The sequence below is a fragment of the Myotis yumanensis genome, unplaced genomic scaffold, assembly GCF_028538775.1.
Source record: "Myotis yumanensis isolate MYYU_CA2020_CCGP unplaced genomic scaffold, mMyoYum1.0.hap1 SCAF_3, whole genome shotgun sequence".
Classification (NCBI taxonomy): domain Eukaryota; kingdom Metazoa; phylum Chordata; class Mammalia; order Chiroptera; family Vespertilionidae; genus Myotis; species Myotis yumanensis.
In genome coordinates this window covers 9658873-9681918 of record NW_027223754.1, presented here as the reverse complement: position 1 = coordinate 9681918, position 23046 = coordinate 9658873, and the positions used below count along the sequence as shown (strand labels likewise).

At 42.1% G+C, this 23046-nt stretch overlaps 1 protein-coding gene across 1 annotated transcript; it reads left to right on the top strand.

Moving 5' to 3' along the window:
• On the top strand, positions 1-20002 carry MTNR1A (melatonin receptor 1A). The gene is made up of 2 exons (XM_070407368.1): positions 1-193; positions 19134-20002. The coding sequence occupies exons 1-2, from the start codon at positions 1-3 to the stop codon at positions 20000-20002; spliced, it is 1062 nt and encodes a 353-aa protein (XP_070263469.1).
• Positions 20003-23046: the final 3044 nt, after the last annotated feature.

Here is a 23046-nt window from a genome sequence, read left to right as displayed (position 1 = left end):
ATGAAGGGCAACAGCAGCGCGCTGCTCAACGCCTCCCAGCAGGGGCCCGGCGGCGGCGGGGCGGCGGGGCCGCGCCCCTCGTGGCTGGCCTCCACGCTGGCCTTCATCCTCATCTTCACCATCGTGGTGGACATCCTGGGCAACCTCCTGGTCATCCTGTCCGTGTATCGGAACAAGAAGCTGAGGAACGCAGGTAGGGGCTCCCGGGGCCGGGCAGGCTGGACGGGCAGCCCCCAGCTTCCCCCCGACGGCAGCCTCTCACCTCTCTGGCCACCTGTCCAGCACGCAGCACCCTCAGCTGTCAGCTGGCTTTTCCTAAGGAAAGTTAAATTCTTTTTTCTTAAAACCTGGGGACTTGGAGTCATTTTTTTCTATTAGAGACTGAAGCCCGTTTGGTTTACTTCCCTTTAACCTGCCTGTCAAGTATGTGTGTGTGTGTGTGTGTGTGTGTGTGTGTGTTTTTCCCTCCCCTAAAACAATAAGAAGTCTTCAGCCCCTGTGGGGGTAGCAATCCTGGGCAGAGGCAGGTTCTCTTTATTTTAGAGAAAAACCCCACTGTGTAGTTTTCAATTTCTGAGGTTTATGAAATCGAGAGGCACTCGATAAAGGTTGCAGGAAGTCCCTCAAAAAGCCCTTGCAAATGCCATCAATCAGCTACCGATTGCTTGGTTTTACATCGACTTTAATGTTTCCAATTTTGTTAAAATAGAGGGAAAATACGTTGGCAAATGATAGTGCAATTATTTTAGTTTTGTTGTCAGGAGTAGTTTTCAGTTTTTAGCATGCAATTGCAAAAAAAAAAACAACAAAAAACCACCAAAAACCTGAAAACAAAAAAAAAAACCCACCCCCACAACCAACCAAACAAACAAAAGCAAAAGGCTCCTAACCAAGCTTGGAGTGATTCCTCCAAGTTTAATACCTTTACACTTTAAAAGCAGGAATTGTTGTGATGGACAGTGTATGTACCTGTGATATAATACGAAGGCTAATTCTGTGCTTGAGTTACACTTGCTTTTCCCTCCAGGCAAGGGGTTGAAATTGGCTTCTCCAGGGCGGGAACCTGAGGACGCACCGGAGGACACTGGGTGGTCAGACCTCTACTGGATGATGAGATGCAAACCTTGTGGAGGAGCGGATGGGGAGGGAAGGAACCTCGCACTTACATGTTCGTCAAACAGGAATATTTTTGTTCTAACCAGGTAGTTGGTCAATGCTGTAAATTTGTCTAACTCCTTTCCAGGAGAGACCCCCCTGCCATTTTTCCTACGTTGCTTGAGACAATACATAATTTAAGAATTCTATATAATAAAAGGCTAATAATCAAATTGTCCCCTCGACCTGGAGGGAGTTTGACCAGGGGGAGGGACTGGCTGGCCATCCACCCCTGGCCCCTCCCCCTGGATGGCCCCACCCATGATCACTCCCCCACTCAATTTGGGGCAGAGCCCACCCACCAACTGCCCACAGCCCCCGGGCTGGCCCTGCCCCTGATCGGCCCCCGACCCTGATCAGGGGCAGGGCTGGCCAACCTCCCGTGTCCCCTCCCCCCCGCCCCCGCTGGCCCTGCCCAATCGGCCTGATAGGGGTGGGTCAGCCAGACCCCATCTGTGCACAAATTTGTGCACCGGGCCTCTAGTGTATCTGATAAGGGGCTAATATCCAAAATATATAAAGAACTCATGCAACTCAATAACAAAAAAAACAAAACAAAGCAAACACACCAATAACCACCCCCCCCCAAAAAAAACAAACCCACCATCTAATTTAAAAATGGGCAGAAGGTCTGAATAGACATTTTCCCAAAGAAGTCATAAAGATGGCCAACAGGTGCATGAAAAAATCCTCAACATCATTAATCACCAGGGAAATGCAAGTCAAAACCACAATAAAACATCCCCTCACATCTGTTAGGAATAGCTATTATTAAAAAGGCAAAAAATGAAAAGTGTTGGCGAGGATGTGGAGAAAAGGGTACACTGTGCCCTGTTGGTAGGAATATAGAAGGTTTAGCTCATATGGAAACCAGTGTGGAGGTTCCTCAGGAAACTAAAAATAGAACTACCCCACCACTCAGCAATTCTACTTCTGAATATTTATCTGAAGAAAATGAAAACACTAACTTGAAAAGATAGCTACACTGCCATGTTTATTACATTATTTACAATAGCTGAGACACAAAAACAAACTAAGTGTTCATTGATGGAGGAACAGATAAAGAAATTGTGGGATATATACATTGGAATGTTACTCAGCCATTAAAAAGGATGAAATCTTGTCATTTAGAGCAACACGGATGGACCTTAAGGGCATTATGCTAAGAGAAAGGCGATCTCTATTATCACCATATATGATCTCTATTATATATGTGGAATCTATAAATAAATAGATACAAGCTCATTGATACAGAGAATAGATTCATGGTTGCCAGAGGTGGGGGTTGGGTGGGGAGATTGGGGGATGGGTGAATTGGTTTTTTGTTTGTTTGTTTTAGTTTAAATAAATTGATTTAAAGGAGAAGAAGAAAGGGTATGAGAACACCCAGTGCTGTGAGGGTGGTATGAGAATTATCTCTCCCCCCAAGGGCAGAGGGTGGGGGAGCCTGCTTTCTCTCCAAAGCGAGGTCCTGCAGGTCTCCTCTGCCCCCTGTAGCTCTGGGTCCTGGGAGAGCTCCCTCTGATTATATATTAATCTGCTTGTCACTCTCCTTGTTGCTTTATTGATTGTTTTGATTCCTTGGATTAGGGTTCAATAAGAGGACTTTGTCTTTGACCTGTCCAATGCATTCCTTTGTTCCCTAAAAGAAAGAGAGAGAGAGAGAGAGAGAGAGAGAGAGAGAGAGAGAAAGGAAGGAAAGAGGAAGGGAGGGAGGGAGGGAGGGAGGGAGGAAGGAAGGAAGGAAGGAAGGAAGGAAGGAAGGAAGGAAGGAAGGAAGAAAAGAAGGAAGGAAGGAAGGAAGAGAGAGCCATGCTAATGGAATCCTCAGGGCAGCCTGTGGTGGGTGCCACTGTCACTTTTAAGAGAAGGAACAGGACACAGATTGGGGGGCCAGGGTTTGATTCACAGAACGTGGCCCCCAAGCTCCCTCTATTTTGTTGTATCAACAATTGCAGCATTTGGGGAGTTTGCATCCTATAGATCCTTTCATTTAAAAAGAAAATTCACATTCCTGGAACAATTCTCCTTCTTCTGGTTTATGGAAAAGAACTATTAAACAGTGCTGCGTCCCCACTGCTTTGTATTTTATTTGTTTGCTAAGCAATTTTTTTAAAATCCTCACCCGAGGATATGTTCATTGATTTTAGAGAGAAATGAAGGAAGAGAGACAGAGAAACATTGACCAGTCGCCTCCTGTACACACCCCAACTGGGGATTGAACTCAAAGCCTAGGTGTGTGCCCCGACCAGGAACTGAACCCACAACCTTTTGGTGTACAGCACGGGGTTCCAACCAACTGAGCCACCCAACCAGGGCTGCTAAGCAGTTATTTTTATCCTCACCCGAGGACATGTTTATTGATTTGAGAGAGAAAGAGAATGAGAGAGAGAGAAGAGGATGAGAGAGAGAGAGAGAGAAAGAGAGAGAGAGAGAGAGAGAGAGAGAGAGAGGGAGAGAGATGGGGAAGGGAGAGAGAGAAACATTTAATGTTAGAGAAAAACATTAGTTGGTCGCCTCCTGTACATGCCCTGACTGAGGATTGAACCCACAACCTGTGTGTCCTGACCTAGAATAGAACCCAAAACCTTTGGGTGTAGGAGCCAATGAATGCTCCTACTGAGCAACCCGGCCAGGGCTGCTGGCACTTTTTTGATGGGGCAGTTTATACAACACTACAGCCCTGGAGCTAGCGGGGACCCACAGGGAGCCTTAGCCTGTGAAGCGTTGGAACTTTGCAACTTTTACAATCGGGATTTTGTATTCAGGTGCTCCACTGTTGCAATTCAAAACACTGGAGGCTTGGATGGATGGTAGTTTCAAACAGTGACAGAGATAGTGGATTCAATACTATTGTTCAGTCCTTCCATTTCTGTCAAATTTATCTTATTAAGGATGACAAGATGGAAAAGAGAATGGAAGAAATGAGGTAAGAATATAAGAATGTGGCCCTAGCTGGTTTGGCTCAGTGGATAGAGCGTCAGCCGTGGACTGGAGGGTCCCAGGTTAGATTCAGGTCAAGGGCACATGCCTGAGTTGTAGACTCAATCCCCAGTAGGAAGGCATGCAAGAGGCAGCCGACCAATGATTCTCTCTCATCATTGATGTTTCTCCTCTCTCTCTCTCTCTCTCTCTCTCTCTCTTTCTCCTCTCTTCCTGTCCGAAATCAATAAAAACATATTAAAAATAAAAAAGAATGTGAAGACATCTTAAGCTTTGAACTAGGATTTACTTTTGGGAATCTGGTGTAATTGCTGATTATTTATGCCCCTGTCCTTCCCTTAAAGAAACCCGTTGACATTTGATTTTCCAGGGAAGAAATTTAAAATATTTAACAGGCGAATGTATGTCAGGGACACTGGTTAGAACAGATGCAGGCTCCACACAACCACCAGAGCCTTCGGTGCTGGCAGAAGTCTGCTCTGCTCCTATCCGAAATTTGATACTCGCATGGATACTAGCCTATTTGTAACTTCTGAGTAATTTCCATAGAATGATTGGAGGATTCCTGCCCTGAAACACTGGGAGTAATGTCCTTGCCATCTACCCTGGGACCTGAGAAAGCCTCACTTTCTACATTTGTCAAGTACAGAAAGGAGCTGACTAATCTTTTCGCTTCCCACAATTGTTACAGTTACCTAGTGACGCAGGGGCTGCAGATGGGAAAGGACGCTTTGATAGTTTGCACGTGGAAATTGATGCTTGGAGATTGATTCTTTGACCAGGATAAAGCAGGTACACCTAACAAGGGCGGCTTCCATTATTTAAAGTAATTGAACTGTAGGCATGATTTGCGCACTTTTCTATATTACTTCCTACTTTAAAACTTTTACTAAAAACAAAGCAGGAGTACGATAATAACTTGCCTATTCAAAATTCTATTACCTGGCAACCAAACTTACTAGTATCTAGAATATGGCCAATAAATGGAAATAAGTAAAAAATAGCAGGCTCTCATCCAGTTGATTTGTTCTGCCTTAGAGTTCCATGAAACGGTGCAGCTAGTTCCCCATAGATTGTAGTCAATTAGGAAGATTGGTGCATTTTAAAGAAACAGCTCATGTGCCAAACAGCATAGATTGAAATAGACTCATTAAAACAGGTCTGGAAAACTGAACAAGCACAATCTTTTGTGGGCACATCATGAAGAAGAGAAGAGAAGAAAAGAAAAGAAAAAAAAGAAAAGAAAAGAAAAGAAAAGAAAAGAACAGTGACAACAAAAAACACCTGCTCACCATTAACTGTTCCTGAAAAAGGGACAGTAGTGCAATAATGTGTTTATTACATATGACCGTCAGCCATTAACACACGGACAGTGTGTTCTGCCTCAGAAGACAGGGACATCCTATTTTAGAAAGTTATCTTTTTAAGCGGTTTATTATTATTTTTTTAATTGGTGCACAGCGGGCTAAACTGTCAATATTGTAAAAAAAAAAAGTTCCCCAGAATGACTGTAAGACAGTACCCTGGACACTATGTTATGCTGTTCTTGCTCTGGTTTCTTTCAGGTCTGCACTAACTGTTATCTATATCCCTCCTGTGTTAGCACTCAGAGAGGCTCTCATAGACGTTGGGGCTCAGAGATCTGAGTTTACACTTTAAAAAAAAAGTTTTTAAGATGCTTACAGGTCTTAGGCATGCCTCCTTGAAAATATCACTTTTAAATTGAAGCATAATGTACATACAGTAAAAGTGCACAAAACAGAAGTGTGCAGCTGGATGAAATTTTACGTATGTATGTACTTATGTGACCATCACTTCTGAGAAATGATTTGAAACAAGGCCGTTGATAGATGGCAGTATTATTACCCACAACGTGAGCTAGAACTTAGGCCGAATCTAAGTACTGAAAACCACCAATCTGGACTTTTCCTCTGTTGCCTGTGTTAAACTGGACTCTTGCTTGTGTCCATTGCCAAGGCCATGACGGCTGAGGATCACTGCCTTCTCCATTACCCCTGGCCACACCTACCATCAGCTCATCAATGCTCCAGCCTGGGTCCCATTGCATGTGTTCATAGCTACCTTGATTGAGCCCTTGGCCATTCCATTTACTGTACCCTGGCTTTTGTTTCCTCTTTCTCCTCTTTAATTTTCCCCTCTCTTCCCTTGCCTTCTCTTGTCTTCTCCTCCCTTGTCTGTTTCTTGCTCCTTGGCTTCTAATATTCTTTACCGTAATTATATTCAATCTCTTAGTAGAGGTCACACTTGTATTTCTGTTTCCTGATTGTGACTGTTGTGTCTTTTGTACATCAACAAAAAAGTCTTATAAGTTATATATATATAACATATATATATATATATATATATATATATATATATTTCGGAGAGGAAGGGAGAGGGAGAGAGAGATAGAAACATCAATGATGAGAGAGAATCATTAATCAGCTGCCTCCTGCATGCCCCACACTGGGGATGGAGCCCACAACCTGGGCATATTTCCTGACTGGGAATCAAACTGTGACCTCCTGGTTCATAGGTTGACACTCAACCACTGAGCAACATCGGCTGGGCAAGACTTACAAGTACTTTAATGACGTTATAAGCATGTTATACTCTAGAAGTTCACTTATGGATTTCTTAAAAGAATATTTGATATTTTGTTTCTTAAGCTAGCCCACAAAATCATTCAAACCAGGACTATGGCTGAAATAATGCTCATGATTGCTGGGTCACTGAGACGTGTGAGCCCCTGATAGCAACCTGCCTCACCCTGAGTTCTGATTTCTGAGCCTCTTGGGACCCTGGGAGAATGGGAAAGAGTGGTGTAGGAGGGACCAGGGGAAGCTACACTTGTAACTCAGAGATGTCAGGAGATTGCTCAGGGGCAAGACATGATGCTGAGGGGGAGGGAGGGCGTGGGAGAAATTTTGCATCAGAGATGAGGTGGAAATAAGTAGAAAGAAGTATATGCAGCTGCTCATCAGTTGAGTGCTCCTGTGTTGGGGACAAACATAGCAGATCCTGTAGGCACGTGTGGAAGGAGCCTGTGCACAGAATTAACCCAGAATCTGGGCTCCTGAGCTCTTTTACTGAGTGGCTAATGGTTGCAGATGAGTTGTCGTCTCTCTGGATTGTCTTCACATCAGCAAAATGATAGGGCGGGACCAAGTCTAGTATCCTTCGATTTCCATGATTGTAACCTCATTCTGCATTTAGAGATTATAATGCTATGAAATTGACTAGCAATAAGGAGAATTGTGGATATAATGACATATCCTATAGAATAAAAGACTAATATGCAAATTGACCAAATGGCGAAACAACTGGTTGCTATGATGCGCACTGACCACCAGAGGGAAGACGCTCAACACAGGACCTGCCCCCTGGTGATCAGTGTACTCCCACAGGGGGAGCGCTGCTTAGCCAGAAGCTGGGCTCATGGCTGGAGAGCACAGGGGTGGTGGCGGGAGCCTCTCCCACCTCCGCAGCAGTGCTAAGGATATCCAACCGGCAGTTGGACGTCCCCCAAGGCTCCTGGACTGCGAGGGGGTGCAAACAGGCTGAGAGACCACCCCCCCTCCCCAGTGCATGAATTTCATGCACTGGGCCTCTAGTGTGTATATAATGATAATAAGCATCATAGATCTAGGAGAGTGGGTCCCTATGAAAGTGCACCTCATGTGCCCTCAACTATCTAGTTCACTTGTAACATATCTGGTAGAGACAAATATCTCATAATGACATCTGGTTTCCCTGTTTTACTTCCCAAGGAATGTTTGCAAGTTTTAGAAGTGTCCCGTATAGTTTTCCTTCTTGACATGGAATGCAGCATAAGTCAAGCCTTTTTTGGTGGACTCTTTCTGGTTGAGAAACGATGGATCACTTCTCTGGGACACAGGCAGCTTCACATGAGTTTTGGTAGGATGAGCTGGGGATGCGTATGATGAGTTGACTAACGGTGCATGGGTGTGAGCAATCCTTCTGAGTGGGCTGACTTTCATGTCTCTGGGTGGAACACAGAGAGAGATAGGTTCCCCCAGGTCTGTAGTGAACCTTCAGAATGTCATCATTCAGGAAGAGCAGCCTAAATAGGCAGCCAACCTCGCCATTCCGTCTGCAACAGTACCCATCTAAGATCAGCAGGGTTCACAGGGGTGAGCACCTCACACTCACTTAGGTGTTCAGAGGCAGATGCAATAATCTAAATGTTTCTAAAATAATCAGACTGTCTCTCCTGCAATATCAACTGGGGATGTCTATATCAAAGTCATCAATGTGGCCGGTCACATGGTATACTGGTGATTTTAAAACCAGTGCTCTGTGGGACCATTATAGACAAAAGCATAAAATAAAGTAAAATATCCATGTGTGAACCAGTTGCCCAAGTCCCACAAGAGAAATGAAGACAATGCATTTGGACAATAATTTTGAGTCATTTTATCCTCTGAGTAATTTTCTTTTTTTTATATAAAGATTTATTTTGCATCTTATATCCTCTTCTCTTTGTCAGTGATGCTTTTCTGTGATGTATTTTATATCCATGGATATTAGATATAAGATAAGTGGAATTGTAACTGTTATGCCCAGATTTCAGGATCCCCAAGAAACCACATCAGGGACCCAGCCATGTCCGATGCAAAAGCATAAGCGTCTTTATTCGAGCTAGCTCGGCTCCCCCACCTTGCCGACACAGCAGCAGGAAGCAGAGAGAGAGATAACTCTGTGTGGAGACGGGTTTTATAGTGGGGGTTGGAGTAAGTGGAGGAGAAAGGACTGTGCTCTGCCGATTGGCCAGGAGCAAGTCGGTGTCTTGTTCCTGGGTGTGGCTAGCAGAGGCTTAGACTTCCGGGAAGAAGCTCCTTGCCAAGCACGTGGCCAAGGTAAGATGGAGCCCTTACCCTGGGGCAAGATGGAGGGCCAAGCCCTCGCCCTTTCAGTAACAGAGCACTAAGATCTGGGATATAGGCAATTGGAACTAATATACAGTATTCCTTAATAATATGTTCTGGTGTCTTAATTATAATTCGAGATAATTTGTGATAAAACTTAAGCCCCCTTTTATTGTTCTAGTGCATAATTAATTTTGCAAAAATTGCTGGCCATCTTTTATTGAACATTTTCATCTAAAATATGAATATATTACAGGGTCCATATCAAAGCAATACCAATTATTAAAGAAATTTAGTTTTTTAATCTTACAATTTTATTTTTTAAATTTATTCATTAATTTGTGTTTGAAACATTTTTCAAACTTGAGAAAGTTAAAGTAGGAGACTGGTAAATTTCACTTTGTCTCACACTTATCACAGACAGCTGATTTATTTCTATTTCTGTGGATAAAGTAGAAAAATAACTTTTTTTTAATTTAGAATGTCTAGTGCTTTGTACTTTTCCACACAAAGCAATTTACAGCTTTTAAAGCACTTTCCCACATTCTGTTTTATTTGTCCTTATAACATCCTCCTGGGGTAGATAAGAAAACTGAAACCCAAAATTCACAGATAAGTGTTCAGTATTTCTTATCTCTGAACACAAGCCAGTGTAGTGCAGTGGAAGGAGCAGGGAAATTGAAATTAGAAGACCCAACCTGAGTCTTATATCTGCAATACCTTTATTTGGAGTATGTTTAGGGTCCAGTTACTCAATCTCTCTGAGCCTCAGTTTCTCTATCTGTCCAATGGGTGTACTTATCTCACATGGATGCTAGGAAGATAAAGTTAGATTCTTCCCATCCATCCATCCATGCATCCACCTATCTGCCTATCACTTTGAAGTTATAAAATACTATGCAAATAATGGTATTATTCAGTTACTATTTGTAAGCATTCTATGATTAGTCCTTATTAGTTTTTATTTTCTAAATGCTCATTTCTTTTTGAATGTACCTTTTTAAAGTAAGTGGACATATGATGGCAAGAAGTAAAATCCGTCAGAAAATGAAGATTTAGGATCTAACTCTCTTCGGTGACATTATGCAAATTCTCTAATGTCTCTGTTTTCCCTTTTGTAATAAACATGATTTCCCCACAGCAAGTAAGGCTGCAATTCTAATTATCAAATTCTGAGAGACTGATTGTTTTAATATGCAAGCTATTCTGTAATTTAACATAAATCAGTTCTGGTTAGACATTTATGTAACTTACAAAGTGATCCTCCTGATAATTCTAGAACCCACCTGGCACCATAGTTATTACAATATTACTGACTACAGTCCCTGTGCTGTATTTCACATTCTGTGACTGTTTTGTAACTTCCGATTTGTACTTCTTAGTCCCTTTACCTTTCTCACCCTGCCCCCCAAACCTGCTCCCATCTGGTAACCCTGTTTGTTCTCTGTATCAATGAATCTGTTTTTGTTTTGTTTGTTCATTCACTTTGTTCTTTAGATTTCACATATAAGTGAAATCATATGGTATCTGTCTTTCTCTGCCTGACTTATTTCACTTAGCATAATACCCTCTAGGTCCATCCACGTTGTCACAAAGAGTAAGTATTCATTCTTTTCTATGACTGAGTAATATTCCATTGTATATATGTACCACATCTTTTTTATCCAATGTCTAACCACAATATTGTACAGTGGAAACTGATATAAAATAATATTGAATGTCAACTGTAATAGAAAAAAATTATAAATTTCCAGTTATTAAAATAGCTGCAGTGATGTAAGGTATAGCAGAGGGGATATAGTTAATAACATTGTAATAACCATGTGTGGTGTCAGTGGGCACTAGACTTAGTAGGGTGATCATTTCATAAAATATATCATGTCTAACCACTATGTTGTACACGTGAAACTAATATTGTATATCAACTGTAATTAAAAAATAAATTTTAAAAAAAGAACAAAAATAAATCGGCTCTGGAAGCTACAGTAACTTTCTCAGACAAGGATTTTACCATTCAAAAAGTCATCACCAAACTGGTATGTACAGACTTGGAAAATGATTTCAAGCTAATGTAGTCAGTGTTTAATATAATCTCCACTTTGACAGTAGCTTGCTAACCCTGTTGATGTTTCCCTCCAGTAGCTTTCCATGATATTTGAAATTATTATTTCAAGGCTATTTTTTTTTTTTTTTTACTTTTTAAGACATTTTATTGACCTCCTCACACCCCTTGCATGCTCAGCCATTGTTTAAAGTTTTATGCCTTCTCCCCCCCCCCCCCCCCCCCCCCCGCCTGTGTAGTACATTATTATGGAACCCTAAATTTTTCCAAATTTGCTAAAATAATTGCCAGAATCCCCTGGAAACCTTAGGACAGTGGTTTCAGACTCCTAGATAAATGGTTGAATTTGGATCTGATTTTTGGCTTCCCCAGCTATTCATCTTCTGAGAAAGTAGCACTTTCCAGCATTAAATTAATCATAGATAAGATAGAGCTTATTTTTGCTAGCTTTCAGAATCATTTTTCTCTTAGAAAATTTGAAAGTTAACCAAAGACAAAATAGTTCTAAAGTAAACCTCCTGCTTTTGTTTTCTACTAATATTCGATGGTTCTGTGTTTATGTTGTTGTTGTTTTAAATACCTGCTTTGAAAAATGTCTGCCTTAGAGGTCCTTTTAAATCTCCATGGAGTATCTGGAGCTTATTCTGCTCATTCTTTATTAGCACCTTTTGAAATTAATAACTAGAATACTTGTGGTGAATAGTAAGATCTTTACAAGGTGCCTGAGTTTCTCCCTATATTATCTAAGTATTTTTAAGTTGCCTCACTAACAGCAAGGCCCCATCTTATACTAATATAAAAGAAATACACACACTCTCAAGATTTTCTAGGGTACCAAAGAGGCAATTAGTGGAGTGTTTTCAGAAAGATTTTGTGTATGCCTAGAACTCTACATGGTACCATCAATATAGTATTATATACTCCCTTTCTAATGACGGTTCCTTAATCAGCATCCTAACATTTTCATCTTTCAACAAGGTTGGAGAGTCAAGTTGACCTGAAACCTGAGGACTCTATGTGATATCTTTTTTTGTCTTTTCTTTTTTAAATATATCTTATTGATTTTTTACAGAGAGGAAGGGAGAGGGATAGAGAGTTAGAAACATCAATGAGAGAGACACATCGATCAGCTGCCTCCTGCACACCTCCTACTGGGGATGTGCCCGCAACCAAGGTACATGCCCCTGACCGGAATCGAACCTGGGACCCTTCAGTTCACAGGCTAACGCTCTATCCACTGAGCCAAACCGGTAAGGGCTCTATGTGCTATCTTAAGAAATTTTAGTGAAATTTAATAATGTTGCAGATGAGGAATAAACTTCTGGACTTTCTCGTCAAGGTCTTCTAAGCTAAATTTTTCTGCAGAGCTATTTACTTTGGGAAATCATATCGAAGAATTTGGTCTTTTAAAAAAAAGAATAAGAAAGAGGGAAAAAATCTACTTGGTGCTAAATATTATTCAGGCTGTTGAGAGTAAATTTGAGTTGTTGAACTTATGTCTTAAAATGATGCTTGCTTGCTTTGCTATTGAGTACTTTTGGTGCTTGAATTGAATATTCATTTAGATAAATATTTATTGCATATCTACAGTATAAGACAGAACATAAATGGTCAGAAAATTCTGGTTTGTTTGTCAAAATGCAACACATTGTGGTAAGCTTGTATAAAACATGGCTCCTGTTTTCAAAGAAATTACTTTGAAAACAGGACCCATGGTACTTCTAAAATTTTTGTCTTTTAATTTTCAAATAAAACTGAAACATGGAGTACAAAGATATGACTACAAACATGTTTGTATAACAGAATTTTTCTCAAAAGAAATTTGAAAGTTGGTTGGTGAATGATGGTAGCTGGAGCTCAAAGTATGTGGTGATGAGAATTTTTTAAAAATGTTACCTCAGGATGAAAGAAAAATAGGTAATAGATGGGAAAGTGAAAGCTACAGCACACATAAGGCAGAATTAATGAGAGAACTTCAAAGAAATTAGTCAAGAATAGAGACAAAGCATAGCTACTTGAGGATAATACATTGACCCGTTATCTTTGGAAGAAAGTAATACAGTCTGAGAAATACTTCTTTAGAAAACCTCATCATAGAACTGAAGGTCTCTCTTGGGCTGCCTAGAAACCCAACCTGAGAGCAGGGTTGGAGGCTCAGTACTCATGCTTCATTGAGGGAGGGCTCTGCGGAAGAACCTGAAGGAAGTGAAGAGAAAAGGCTAAGGCACAGGAGAGTCAAGCAAGGATGGACTCTCTTGTGAAGCCTAGACTTGGCCTGACCCATGAGGCAGAGGCTTCTGGGCAGAAATCCAACCACACAGTTGTCACCACTTGAGGCAAGGGGGCTGGCCTTTTCTACTCTACTGTCAGTGACCATCCTTATCTGTGCAAATCAGGGCAAATCTCTCGGCACAGGTGCAGCTCAGCCAAATGCAAGCACCAAACGCTCATCCAAATTCTAGAGGTAAATGCACTATGCTGACCAAGGCGACCTGGGAAGGACATTAGCAGCAGCTACTATAAGGCGTATAAAACAGAGAGAATGTACGGAAGCAGACTAGAGACCAGGCTTGTCGTAGTAATGGGCTCCCATCGCCAGCATTTTGAAGAGCACACAGAAGAAAATGAATATCCTTGGGTTAAATCATTGAACAGTTTTTATTATTACTTATTACCAAATTAAAAACAAGGCAAACATTGTTGATGGAAACCTTAAAGGCCCAAACTTGGCACAATGTTATATTGGGAGATACATTTCTCTGTAATCACATAGCAGCAAAGTGATGCACAAGTAGTCATTTAAATGGAAGTCAGCATGAGAACTGCAGAGTGTGGGATTCTTTTTTAAAGCAATAAAATAACTGATAAAAGATGAGCATCTGGCCAAGGATAGGAAATTCTTGCACTCTCACCTAGCTAAGATGTCACTAATTAATGTGGAGATGCCACAGTGCCTAGTGCCTAATTGAGCCTTCTGAGCATTAAGAAAAAATGTGACTTCTGCTTCACTTCCACCTTCCAAATCCTATGCAACATTCCTTTTTGGACCATGTTAACACACCAGGAAGAAAATTCTGGGAAGGGTAGTTCCAGCTTAGCTAAATTGAAACAATACAAACCCACCACAGTCCACCCCTTGGCAACTTGGCATTCATATATCTATCTCCATTAATCATACTCAACTTCCAGATAAAGGAAACATCATAACTATGCTTCTCCCCAACATAATGCAACTACCCTTGAAAACTAAAAAACACGCTAACCCTCTCCCCAAAAGACAACACTGTCTCTTTATTCATCTTTGCATGATTTTCATTATTCTTCTAGTTGAATCCCTGTCCCCATTAGATATCCTGTAACAGAAATACTGAGAAGTGAGGTTAACTGCTAATACATATTAGATGACAGAGGGAATAGAAGAGGGAAAAAGACAAACAAAATAACCTCCCCACACAACACACACCCACACACTCCACACATACAAAGCAAATGTGATAAAGCTTCCTCCTGAGCTACCTGATCGTCACATCTGCATAGAGTCTATGGCTTAATTCTTTTCTCCGAACACTTGTAAATGAGATTAGTTCAAAGAAAATTAAACTAATGAGTTAATTAATGTAATTACTTGAAGAGAAAAGAAGCATAATTACTACAAAGTAAATGGAACTGAGGATTAAAGCCATGAAAGCAATCTATGACATCATTTGTGATTTTATGCGTAAGCTCTTTCAAAAATAAATCTGGTTTGGGCCAGTTTGTCATCATGACCATCTGGGTAAAAATGTACTATTTTGATGATTATTTGTTTTGTAGCTGAATTTCATATATTATTTTTTTAAAAATTGAACTTATTGGGGTGACATTGGTTAATAAAATTATATAGGTTTCAGGTGTACAATTCTATAATGCATCATCTGTATACTGTATTGTATGTTCACTACCCCAATCCAAATCTCCTTCCATCACCATTTTCCCCCATACCCTCTTCTACCGCCTCACACCCTCATATATTATACTTATTTTTAAACTATTAAATATGTTGAGTTAAACATTTATTAAAATACTAGAGGCCCAGTGCACAAAAAATTGTGCACCCGGGGGTAGGGGATCCCTCAGCCTGGCCTGTGCCCTTTCTCAGTCTGGGACCCCTCGGGGGTAACCACTTGCTGGCTTAGGCCTGCTCCCCGGGGGATTGGGCCTAAGATGGCAACCAGACATCCCTCTGGCAGCCCGGCAGCCTTCAGGGGATGTCCACTTGCCAGCAGGGAGCAGACCTAAGCTGCAGTCAGACATCCTTAGCGCTGCTGAGAAGGCAGGAGAGGCTCCCACCACCACTGCTGTACTGGCAGCCATCAGCCTGGCTTGTGGCTGAGCAGAGCTCCCCCGTGAGAGCGCACTGACCTCCAGAGGGCAGCTCCTGCATTGATTGTCTGCCCCCTGGTGGTCAGTGTGTGTCATAGTGACCAGTCATTCCCAGTCTTTCTGCTGTTAGGGTCAGTTTGCATATTACCCTTTTACTATATAGGATAGAGGCCTGGTGCACGGGTGGGGGCCGGCTGGTTTGCTCTGAAGGGTGTCCCAGATCAGGGTGGGGGTCCCGCTTGGGTGCCTGGCCAGTCTGGGTGAGGGGCTGATGGCTGTATGCAGCTGGTCACACCCCCTTCAGGGTGGGGATCCCCACTGGGGTACCTGGCCAGTCTGGGTGAGGGGCTGAGGGCCGTTTTCAAGCTGGCGGGCGACTGAAAGCTCCCAGCCTCATTTTTTTTTCTTTTTTTTTTTTTTATTCTGGGATTTATTTACCTTCTATAGCTATCACTGGAGCTGAGAGCCGGCTCCAGCTCTGAGGCTGTGGCCAGCTGAAAGCAGGTATCTGGGGTTTGTTTAGCTTCTATAATTGAAACCCTGTTGCCATCACTGGCGCTCTAAGCTCTGAGCCCGCTGCCGGCTGAAAGCGGGTATCTGGGGTTTGTTTAGCTTCTATAATTGCAGCATTGTTGCATCTGGAGCTCAGAGCCAGGCTGCGGCAGGCGGGGAACCTTGGCTTCCTCCATCACTAGAGCAAGCAAGCCTCATGTTCGCTTCAGCTGCGTGGCTGCCGGCCTCCATCTTTGTTGGCAGTTAATTTGCATATCCTGCTGATTAGCCAATGGGAAGAATAGAGGAGGTATGGTTAATTACCATGTTTGTCTATTATTTGATAGGATGCCCACTTTGTAATTTGAATATTTCATTGGAATTTGAAATCAATCTGTAGAAAAAAACAAAATTTGCTTTTATTGCTTTAATTTGGCTTAGTATAACCACTTTTGAAAGAAGTTATTTTTATGACAATTTATCCAAAATTCCTAATTAAGTTGCAAAACCTTGTCTTTTTGTGGGGGGGGGGGGGGGGGGGGGGAGAATCAAATAATATAGGAACTTCAAGTACAAAAGCTATTTTATTTCAGATGTTGGGAGATGACAATTTAATTTACTTCATCAAGCATTTGAGCAAAAGTCTCATCTGAGTACTATTCAGGATAAAAATATGAGGAAGACAGTCTCAGAGGACTATAGTATAAAAACATAGGAAAGCCATGTTTACAAATTAATATAATAAGAGGCAAAACATACAGTCCCTCTCCTGGAATGTTTCTCCCCACCTGTCTAGCTAACTTTCTTCCTGATGCCTCTTCACTCTCTGTATGTACTCATGTACTTCTTTATTTCTATTTTAATTTTGTTTGTTTTTCTAAGATCAAGGACCATAAGATCCCCTGTCTGTTCATTCCTGTTTCCCCAGCACCTGTCATATGCACTTAATAAGTTTCTATTGAACGGAATTTATTATAATTTAACTAGTGGTCCAGTGCATGAAATTCGTGCACATTAAAAGGGAATTCATTAGAGGAAATATTTTAATATTGCTATTTGCCCTTTCTCTATAATAGAAGTGTCAGAGATGAAAGAAAATTAGTAAAATGTATATGAAAATCTTCCTCCTGTCAGAGTCTGGGGCGTGCCATGGGACCCAGAGTCAAGTCCCCACCCACCTGTGTGTGCCTTGAAATCACGTGAGACCCAGACCCAGCTGGCCCCACCCCCATCAAGCCCTGCCGGGTGGGGGGGGGTGCAGCCTCAGGTCTCCTGTCAAGCTCCGCCAGGTGGCGGGTGCGGCCTGAGATCCCTCAGCCCGGTGCTGGGTTGGGGGCGCAGCCTGAGGTCCCCTGGCCAGGTGCTGGGGTGGGGGGCATGGCCTCAGGTCCCCTGGCCCAGGGCGAAGGGCATGGTCTGAGGTCCTCTAGCCCTGCACTGGGGCAGAGTCACTCCTTGAGGTCCCCTGTCAAGCCCCGCTGGGTGGGGGTCATGGCCTGAGGTCAACTGTCAAGCCCTGCCAGTTGGGGATGTGTGGTCTGGGGTCCCCTGTCAAGCCCCACGGGGCAGGGGGCATGGCCTGAGGTCCCCAGGCTGGGCACTGGGGTGAGGAGCATGGTCTGAGATCCCCAGCTGGGCCCCGAGGTGGGGGGCCCAGCCTGAGATACCCCGTCAAGCACTGCTAGGGAGGGGGGCGGGGCCTCAGGTCCCCCACCCTGGCCCGGCTTCATGCAGCCTCAGGCCCCTGCTGATTGCTCGTTAAGGCTTGTTACGGGAACTTGGCCTCTGCCGTGGGTGCAACCATCTTGTGTTACGGAAACCCCACCTCCACTGTGGGCACCACAATCTTTTGTGATGGCGTGACAGTCAATTTGCATGTTCCCTCTTTATTAGATAGGTTACAAATTAAAATGATATAAATAAAAGGATCTAGAAACCTTCAAAAGAGGAAGTGCTGCCATATGGTTGGGCAAATAAATAAAATCTGGGGTAATTTTTATTTAAGGTAGATTTGAGAAAATAGGTAGCATTTTAAAAGTTAAGGAAAGGCCATTCAGAGCACAAGGAATAGTGACAAAAGCCAATGAGCTATAAACTAAAGAATGTACTTGCCAAACATCTCATACAATTTGACCAGAGTTATTTTTTATAGTTTAAAATGTGTTGCATTATTATATTCATATAGAAATTTACCACTTAATCTGAATATTTAGGGTTAATTTTTGTACCTTAAGTTCTTTATACACCTAAAAATATTTCTACCTTTTCACGTGGAGTGAGGTGAGAGAGCTGTAGAATCCCAGCATCACTTACTGAGCACTTAGCATGTGACAGGTACTGCTCAGCACTGAACATCGATGGCCTCATTCATCCCCCCCTCATCCTCCCTATGAGGGAGATACTATCATTATTCCCATCTTAGAGCAGAGGACACTGAATTTGGTGGGATAACGTCCCTGGCCCCAATGAGACAACTACTAAGGGCTGAAGCCCATATTCTCACCCAGACAGCTGAGGGCGAAATCCTCTTTTCTCTTAAATATTACGCGATGGACACGAATCCATTGCTCTCTAGGAACAGGAATTAGAGGCTCATTGGAGAACCACTGAGAGGGGTAGAAGGCCTGGAACTGAAGGAAGTCATGGCTAGCTGGGGAGCTAACATGACATGAAGTTTCTCAGGTGATGTGGACAATGTGATAGGAGTGTACTGAACTCAAGACTGTAAAGCACTTGAGAAAACAAACACTTTGAAAGACAACAGTTTTGAAGATAGAATATGCCTTGCTCTGGGGCTGTGGGAAATTGCGAACCATGGAATTAACCTAACAAGGGCAGCAAATGGGCTCACTTCCTGGTGAAAATAGCCTCCATCATTCATAAACCATAGGTGCCGCGATGTCAAGTCATCCAACTTGCAAAACAGCTCAGTTTTCATTATATTTTTTTATTGATTTTAGAGATTGAGGAAGAGAGAGAGAGAGAAACATCCATGGTGAGAGAGAATCACTGATCGCCTGCCTCCTGCAAGCCCCACACTGGAGCGGGCAACCCCCGCATGCGTCCTGACCGGGGATGAAACCTGACCTCCCGGTTCACACAGGTCTCCGCTCAACCACTGAGCCATGCGGGCTGGGCACAGCTCCGTGTTTAAATAACCGTGAAAGAAAATGAATGCGAGCCACGAACTATTGGTGTTAAGCTGCATCTTCCAAATCCTTCTCTCGCAGGGAACATCTTTGTGGTGAGCCTGGCGGTCGCCGACCTGGTGGTGGCCGTGTACCCGTACCCCTTGGTGCTGACGTCCATCCTGAACGACGGCTGGAACCTGGGCTACCTGCACTGCCAAGTCAGCGGCTTCCTCATGGGCTTGAGCGTCATCGGCTCCATCTTCAACATCACGGGCATCGCCATCAACCGCTACTGCTACATCTGCCACAGCCTCCGGTACGACCGGCTGTACAGCAACAAGAACTCGCTCTGCTGCGTGCTCCTGATCTGGATCCTGACGCTCGCGGCCATCGCGCCCAACCTGCGCATCGGGACCCTGCAGTACGACCCGCGCATCTACTCCTGCACCTTCGCGCAGTCCGTCAGCTCCGCCTACACCATCGCCGTGGTGGTCTTCCACTTCCTGGTCCCCATGGTCATCGTCGTCTTCTGCTACCTGAGAATCTGGATCCTGGTCCTGCAGGTCCGACGGAGGGTGAAACCTGACCACAAACCCAAACTGAAGCCGCAGGACTTCAGGAACTTTGTCACCATGTTCGTGGTCTTCGTGCTGTTTGCCATTTGCTGGGCTCCCCTGAACCTCATCGGCCTCGCTGTGGCCTCAAACCCGGCCGGCATGGTTCCCAGGATCCCAGAGTGGCTGTTCGTGGCCAGTTACTACATGGCGTATTTCAACAGCTGCCTCAACGCCATCATCTACGGGCTGCTGAACCAGAACTTCAGGAAGGAGTACAGGAGGATCATCGTCTCCCTGTGTACAGCCAGGATGTTCTTTGTGGAGAGCACCAACGATGGGGCAGGCAGGGTGAAATGCAAACCCTCTCCACTAAGGACCAACAATCACCTCATAAAGGTGGACTCCGTTTGAAAAACAAAGCGTTACTGGCAAGACGTGAATCCTGCTCAAGGTCTTACTAAATGTCATGTTTGCTTCCCTCTTGACAGATGTCTAGGAAAACTGGTTGGAAAAAAACCCAACCCGTGCTCTTAAGAGGTTGTCTCTATACCTCCTGAGCGAAGGTGTTATCAGCCTTTTGAACAAGTCTCCAATTCTTATCAAGAGAAATACAGAGCGGTATGTTAATTGAAGACGATGGTTCCAGGACAGAAGGGCGGACTTTTAAATAAAAATGCTGATGGTATGCAAATGGAAAAAGTGTGAAAACTTTTTGAAATTGCAAATGGATGCCATAAATGTCGTGATTGCTTTTTCCCCCTCCACTTTTTAAAGATTTTTCAGTAGGAAAACAAGTGGTGTGTTTTATTTATAAGAGTAAATGGAACAAAATGGGGTAAAGTGGAATGAGTGACTCTTTACACAATGAAAGGCTGAAAATAAATCAGCGATGGACTCAACAACAGCCACCACTACAACATTTTCAGCTGGCAGTGTTAGCATTGGGTAGCCAGAGTCATGATCATAAATGTTTGCCGCTCTCTATTAAAAGTTGCACATTGAACTAGATAAAGAGCTAACTAAATGACAGAGCGCTTTATCAGTTGTTCACAACCATACTATTTCAAAGCCATAGCTACATATAAAACTATGTGACCTTATTAGACATTTGGCTTATTTGTCACTGAATGTCATTATTAATCATGTCGCTGAGGGGCTGTTCTGAATTGATCCCTGTTGATTAATTGGCATCTTAGTTCATTAAAAAAATGACAAAGAATTAAAGAGCTGTAGATTCTTAGATATGGCGCTGAATGTGTTTCATACTGACAATCTATTTGGGCAAGTAAATATCTAAGTCAGAAAGTTTTTTTTTTATCCCTATCTCAAAACAATATTCTTCAATAATTAATTTAGTATTTGATTGCCCTAATAAAACTGAAAGCCTAGAAGAAGAAAAAAACAAAAACGAGTGACTATGTTTTTATAAACGGTGGCTCTAGTGTGCCCCAAGTAGCTATTTGGGACTACTATGAGGTTTATTACATAGAGTGCTTTGCAGGAAATTAGGGCAAGGTGTTCTTGTATTTTAAAGTTCTTCAACCAAACTATCTCATCCTAGAATGAGTTGGTGATTTACAGCTCTACACATGAAAAAAACCAGTGATCTGAATACATTTCCTAATATCGCTAGATAATCAGAATCTCCTTGGAAAGTTCTAGATCCATTATTTGGAAACGTTCCTCTGATAATTCTTTTCATCAAGCATATTTGGGGACACTAAATTATGGCTTATGGGGTGATGGTGATGGTATGCGTGTGCATGTGTGTGTTATTTCTCAAACTTTACCTATCAAGTAATTTACGTTTAAAAATTCTAGCCAGAACCAACATTAAAGAGTAGAAATCATTTCTCTCATTGTTAAGGTTTCTTATTTTATTTTTTCCATCACCATTTTCCCCCTCTATACCCTCTTTCACCTTCACCCACCCTCCTCCACTCATGAAATCACCACACTGTTGTCCATGTCCATGAATTTTCTCTCTCTTTTTATTTATTTTTTACTCAATCCCTCTATCCCCACACTCTCACTCCCTAGTTGTCTGCCTGCTCTCTATCTATGAGTCTGTCTCTATTTTGCTTGGTAGTTCAGTTTGCTCATTAAATTCCACATATGAGTGAAATCATATGGTACTTGTCTTTCTCTGACTGGCTTATTTCACTTAGTGTAATGTTCCCCAGGTCCATCCATACTGTTGCAAAAGGTAAAATTTTCTTCCTTTTTATGGCAGAGTAGTATTCCATTGTGTAAATACACTACAGTTTTATTTTTTTTATCCAAGAGTAGAGATCATTTTTAAGCTAACATGCCAAATTTTAGATAACTGAACCTTAAAAAAAATTAACCATGTTAACTGAACTCTTTTTGAAATGCATTACATTTTTTTTCTTGATGCTGAGGATGAATTACTATGTTGGTAACTCTAGAGCATAGTTGCTCTTTATAGAATTTTATTTCTTAATTTATACAATAACAAAAATACCAAATAGAAACGGTGCCCTTTAAGGATTGTCTGCCAAGTTGAGTATCTCACCTGAAAATCAGTTATGTAACATTAAAATCTTGAACTGTTTTCTTCACGACCATCAGAAAATTAGTTAGTTAAAATATTGACAAAGAAAAAGCAACCGATAAAGATCAAAGTCAAAGACCCAGATTTTCTCTAATGAAATCTCACTGTAGACGACTGGTAAGCATTCCGGATATTATCACGGGTTTCCCCACTGTAGTATTAACAAGGAGAAAGTCTTTAGCTAAGTATGTTTTTTTTTCTGCCCCCAACATTTAATTAGTTGCGCCTGATTTTTCAGGGTACAGATTACTTTGTAGACTGTTCGGAAGATTTAACTCTTTCAAGACTACTAGATTACTATTATCAAATGACTGTTGCATAGTGCAAGTTGATACCTAGACTAATATTCACTTGGAGTAGATAGAGAAGAATTTGACCCTTCTAATTTACATAAATCATTTGAATATTATCATTGGAAGGTTCGCCTTAATTGTATCCTCTTATGGAATATTGAAATCATGTAGGATTCTTTTTTGCCTTCAGTGAATGTCACTTTTACACATACATTATTGTATTTCTTATACCTGTTGCAATAGATTACTTTGGGAATATTACCTATACTTCATTATGTAAGCTTCATAACCACAGAAAATATGACTATTTTTTAAAAGTAAAGAATTAATAGATACTATAGATTGGGGAGGTGGAAGGAATAATTTCAGTTTCTCTACTCCACTGCATGTTTCATTACCAAATATTTGTATATAACTCATTCACATGCATAAAAATGATGCTTTTTCTGACAAAGCAGTAGAATTACTTGGTTTTAAATATTCTGGAAAGAAATATGAAATAATAACCAATCTTGGATATTAAATCTATAATTGCTCATTGAGTAAACACATTCAACCTGAGTAATAATTTTGACCACTTTTTGGAC

Bases quoted from the DNA above. Each gene is read 5' to 3' on its own strand.
- MTNR1A (XM_070407368.1), top strand. From the start codon at position 1: ATGAAGGGCAACAGCAGCGCGCTGCTCAACGCCTCCCAGCAGGGGCCC. The intron at 194-19,133 runs GTAGGGGCTCCC...CTTCTCTCGCAG, and splicing joins CAAGAAGCTGAGGAACGCAG to GGAACATCTTTGTGGTGAGC.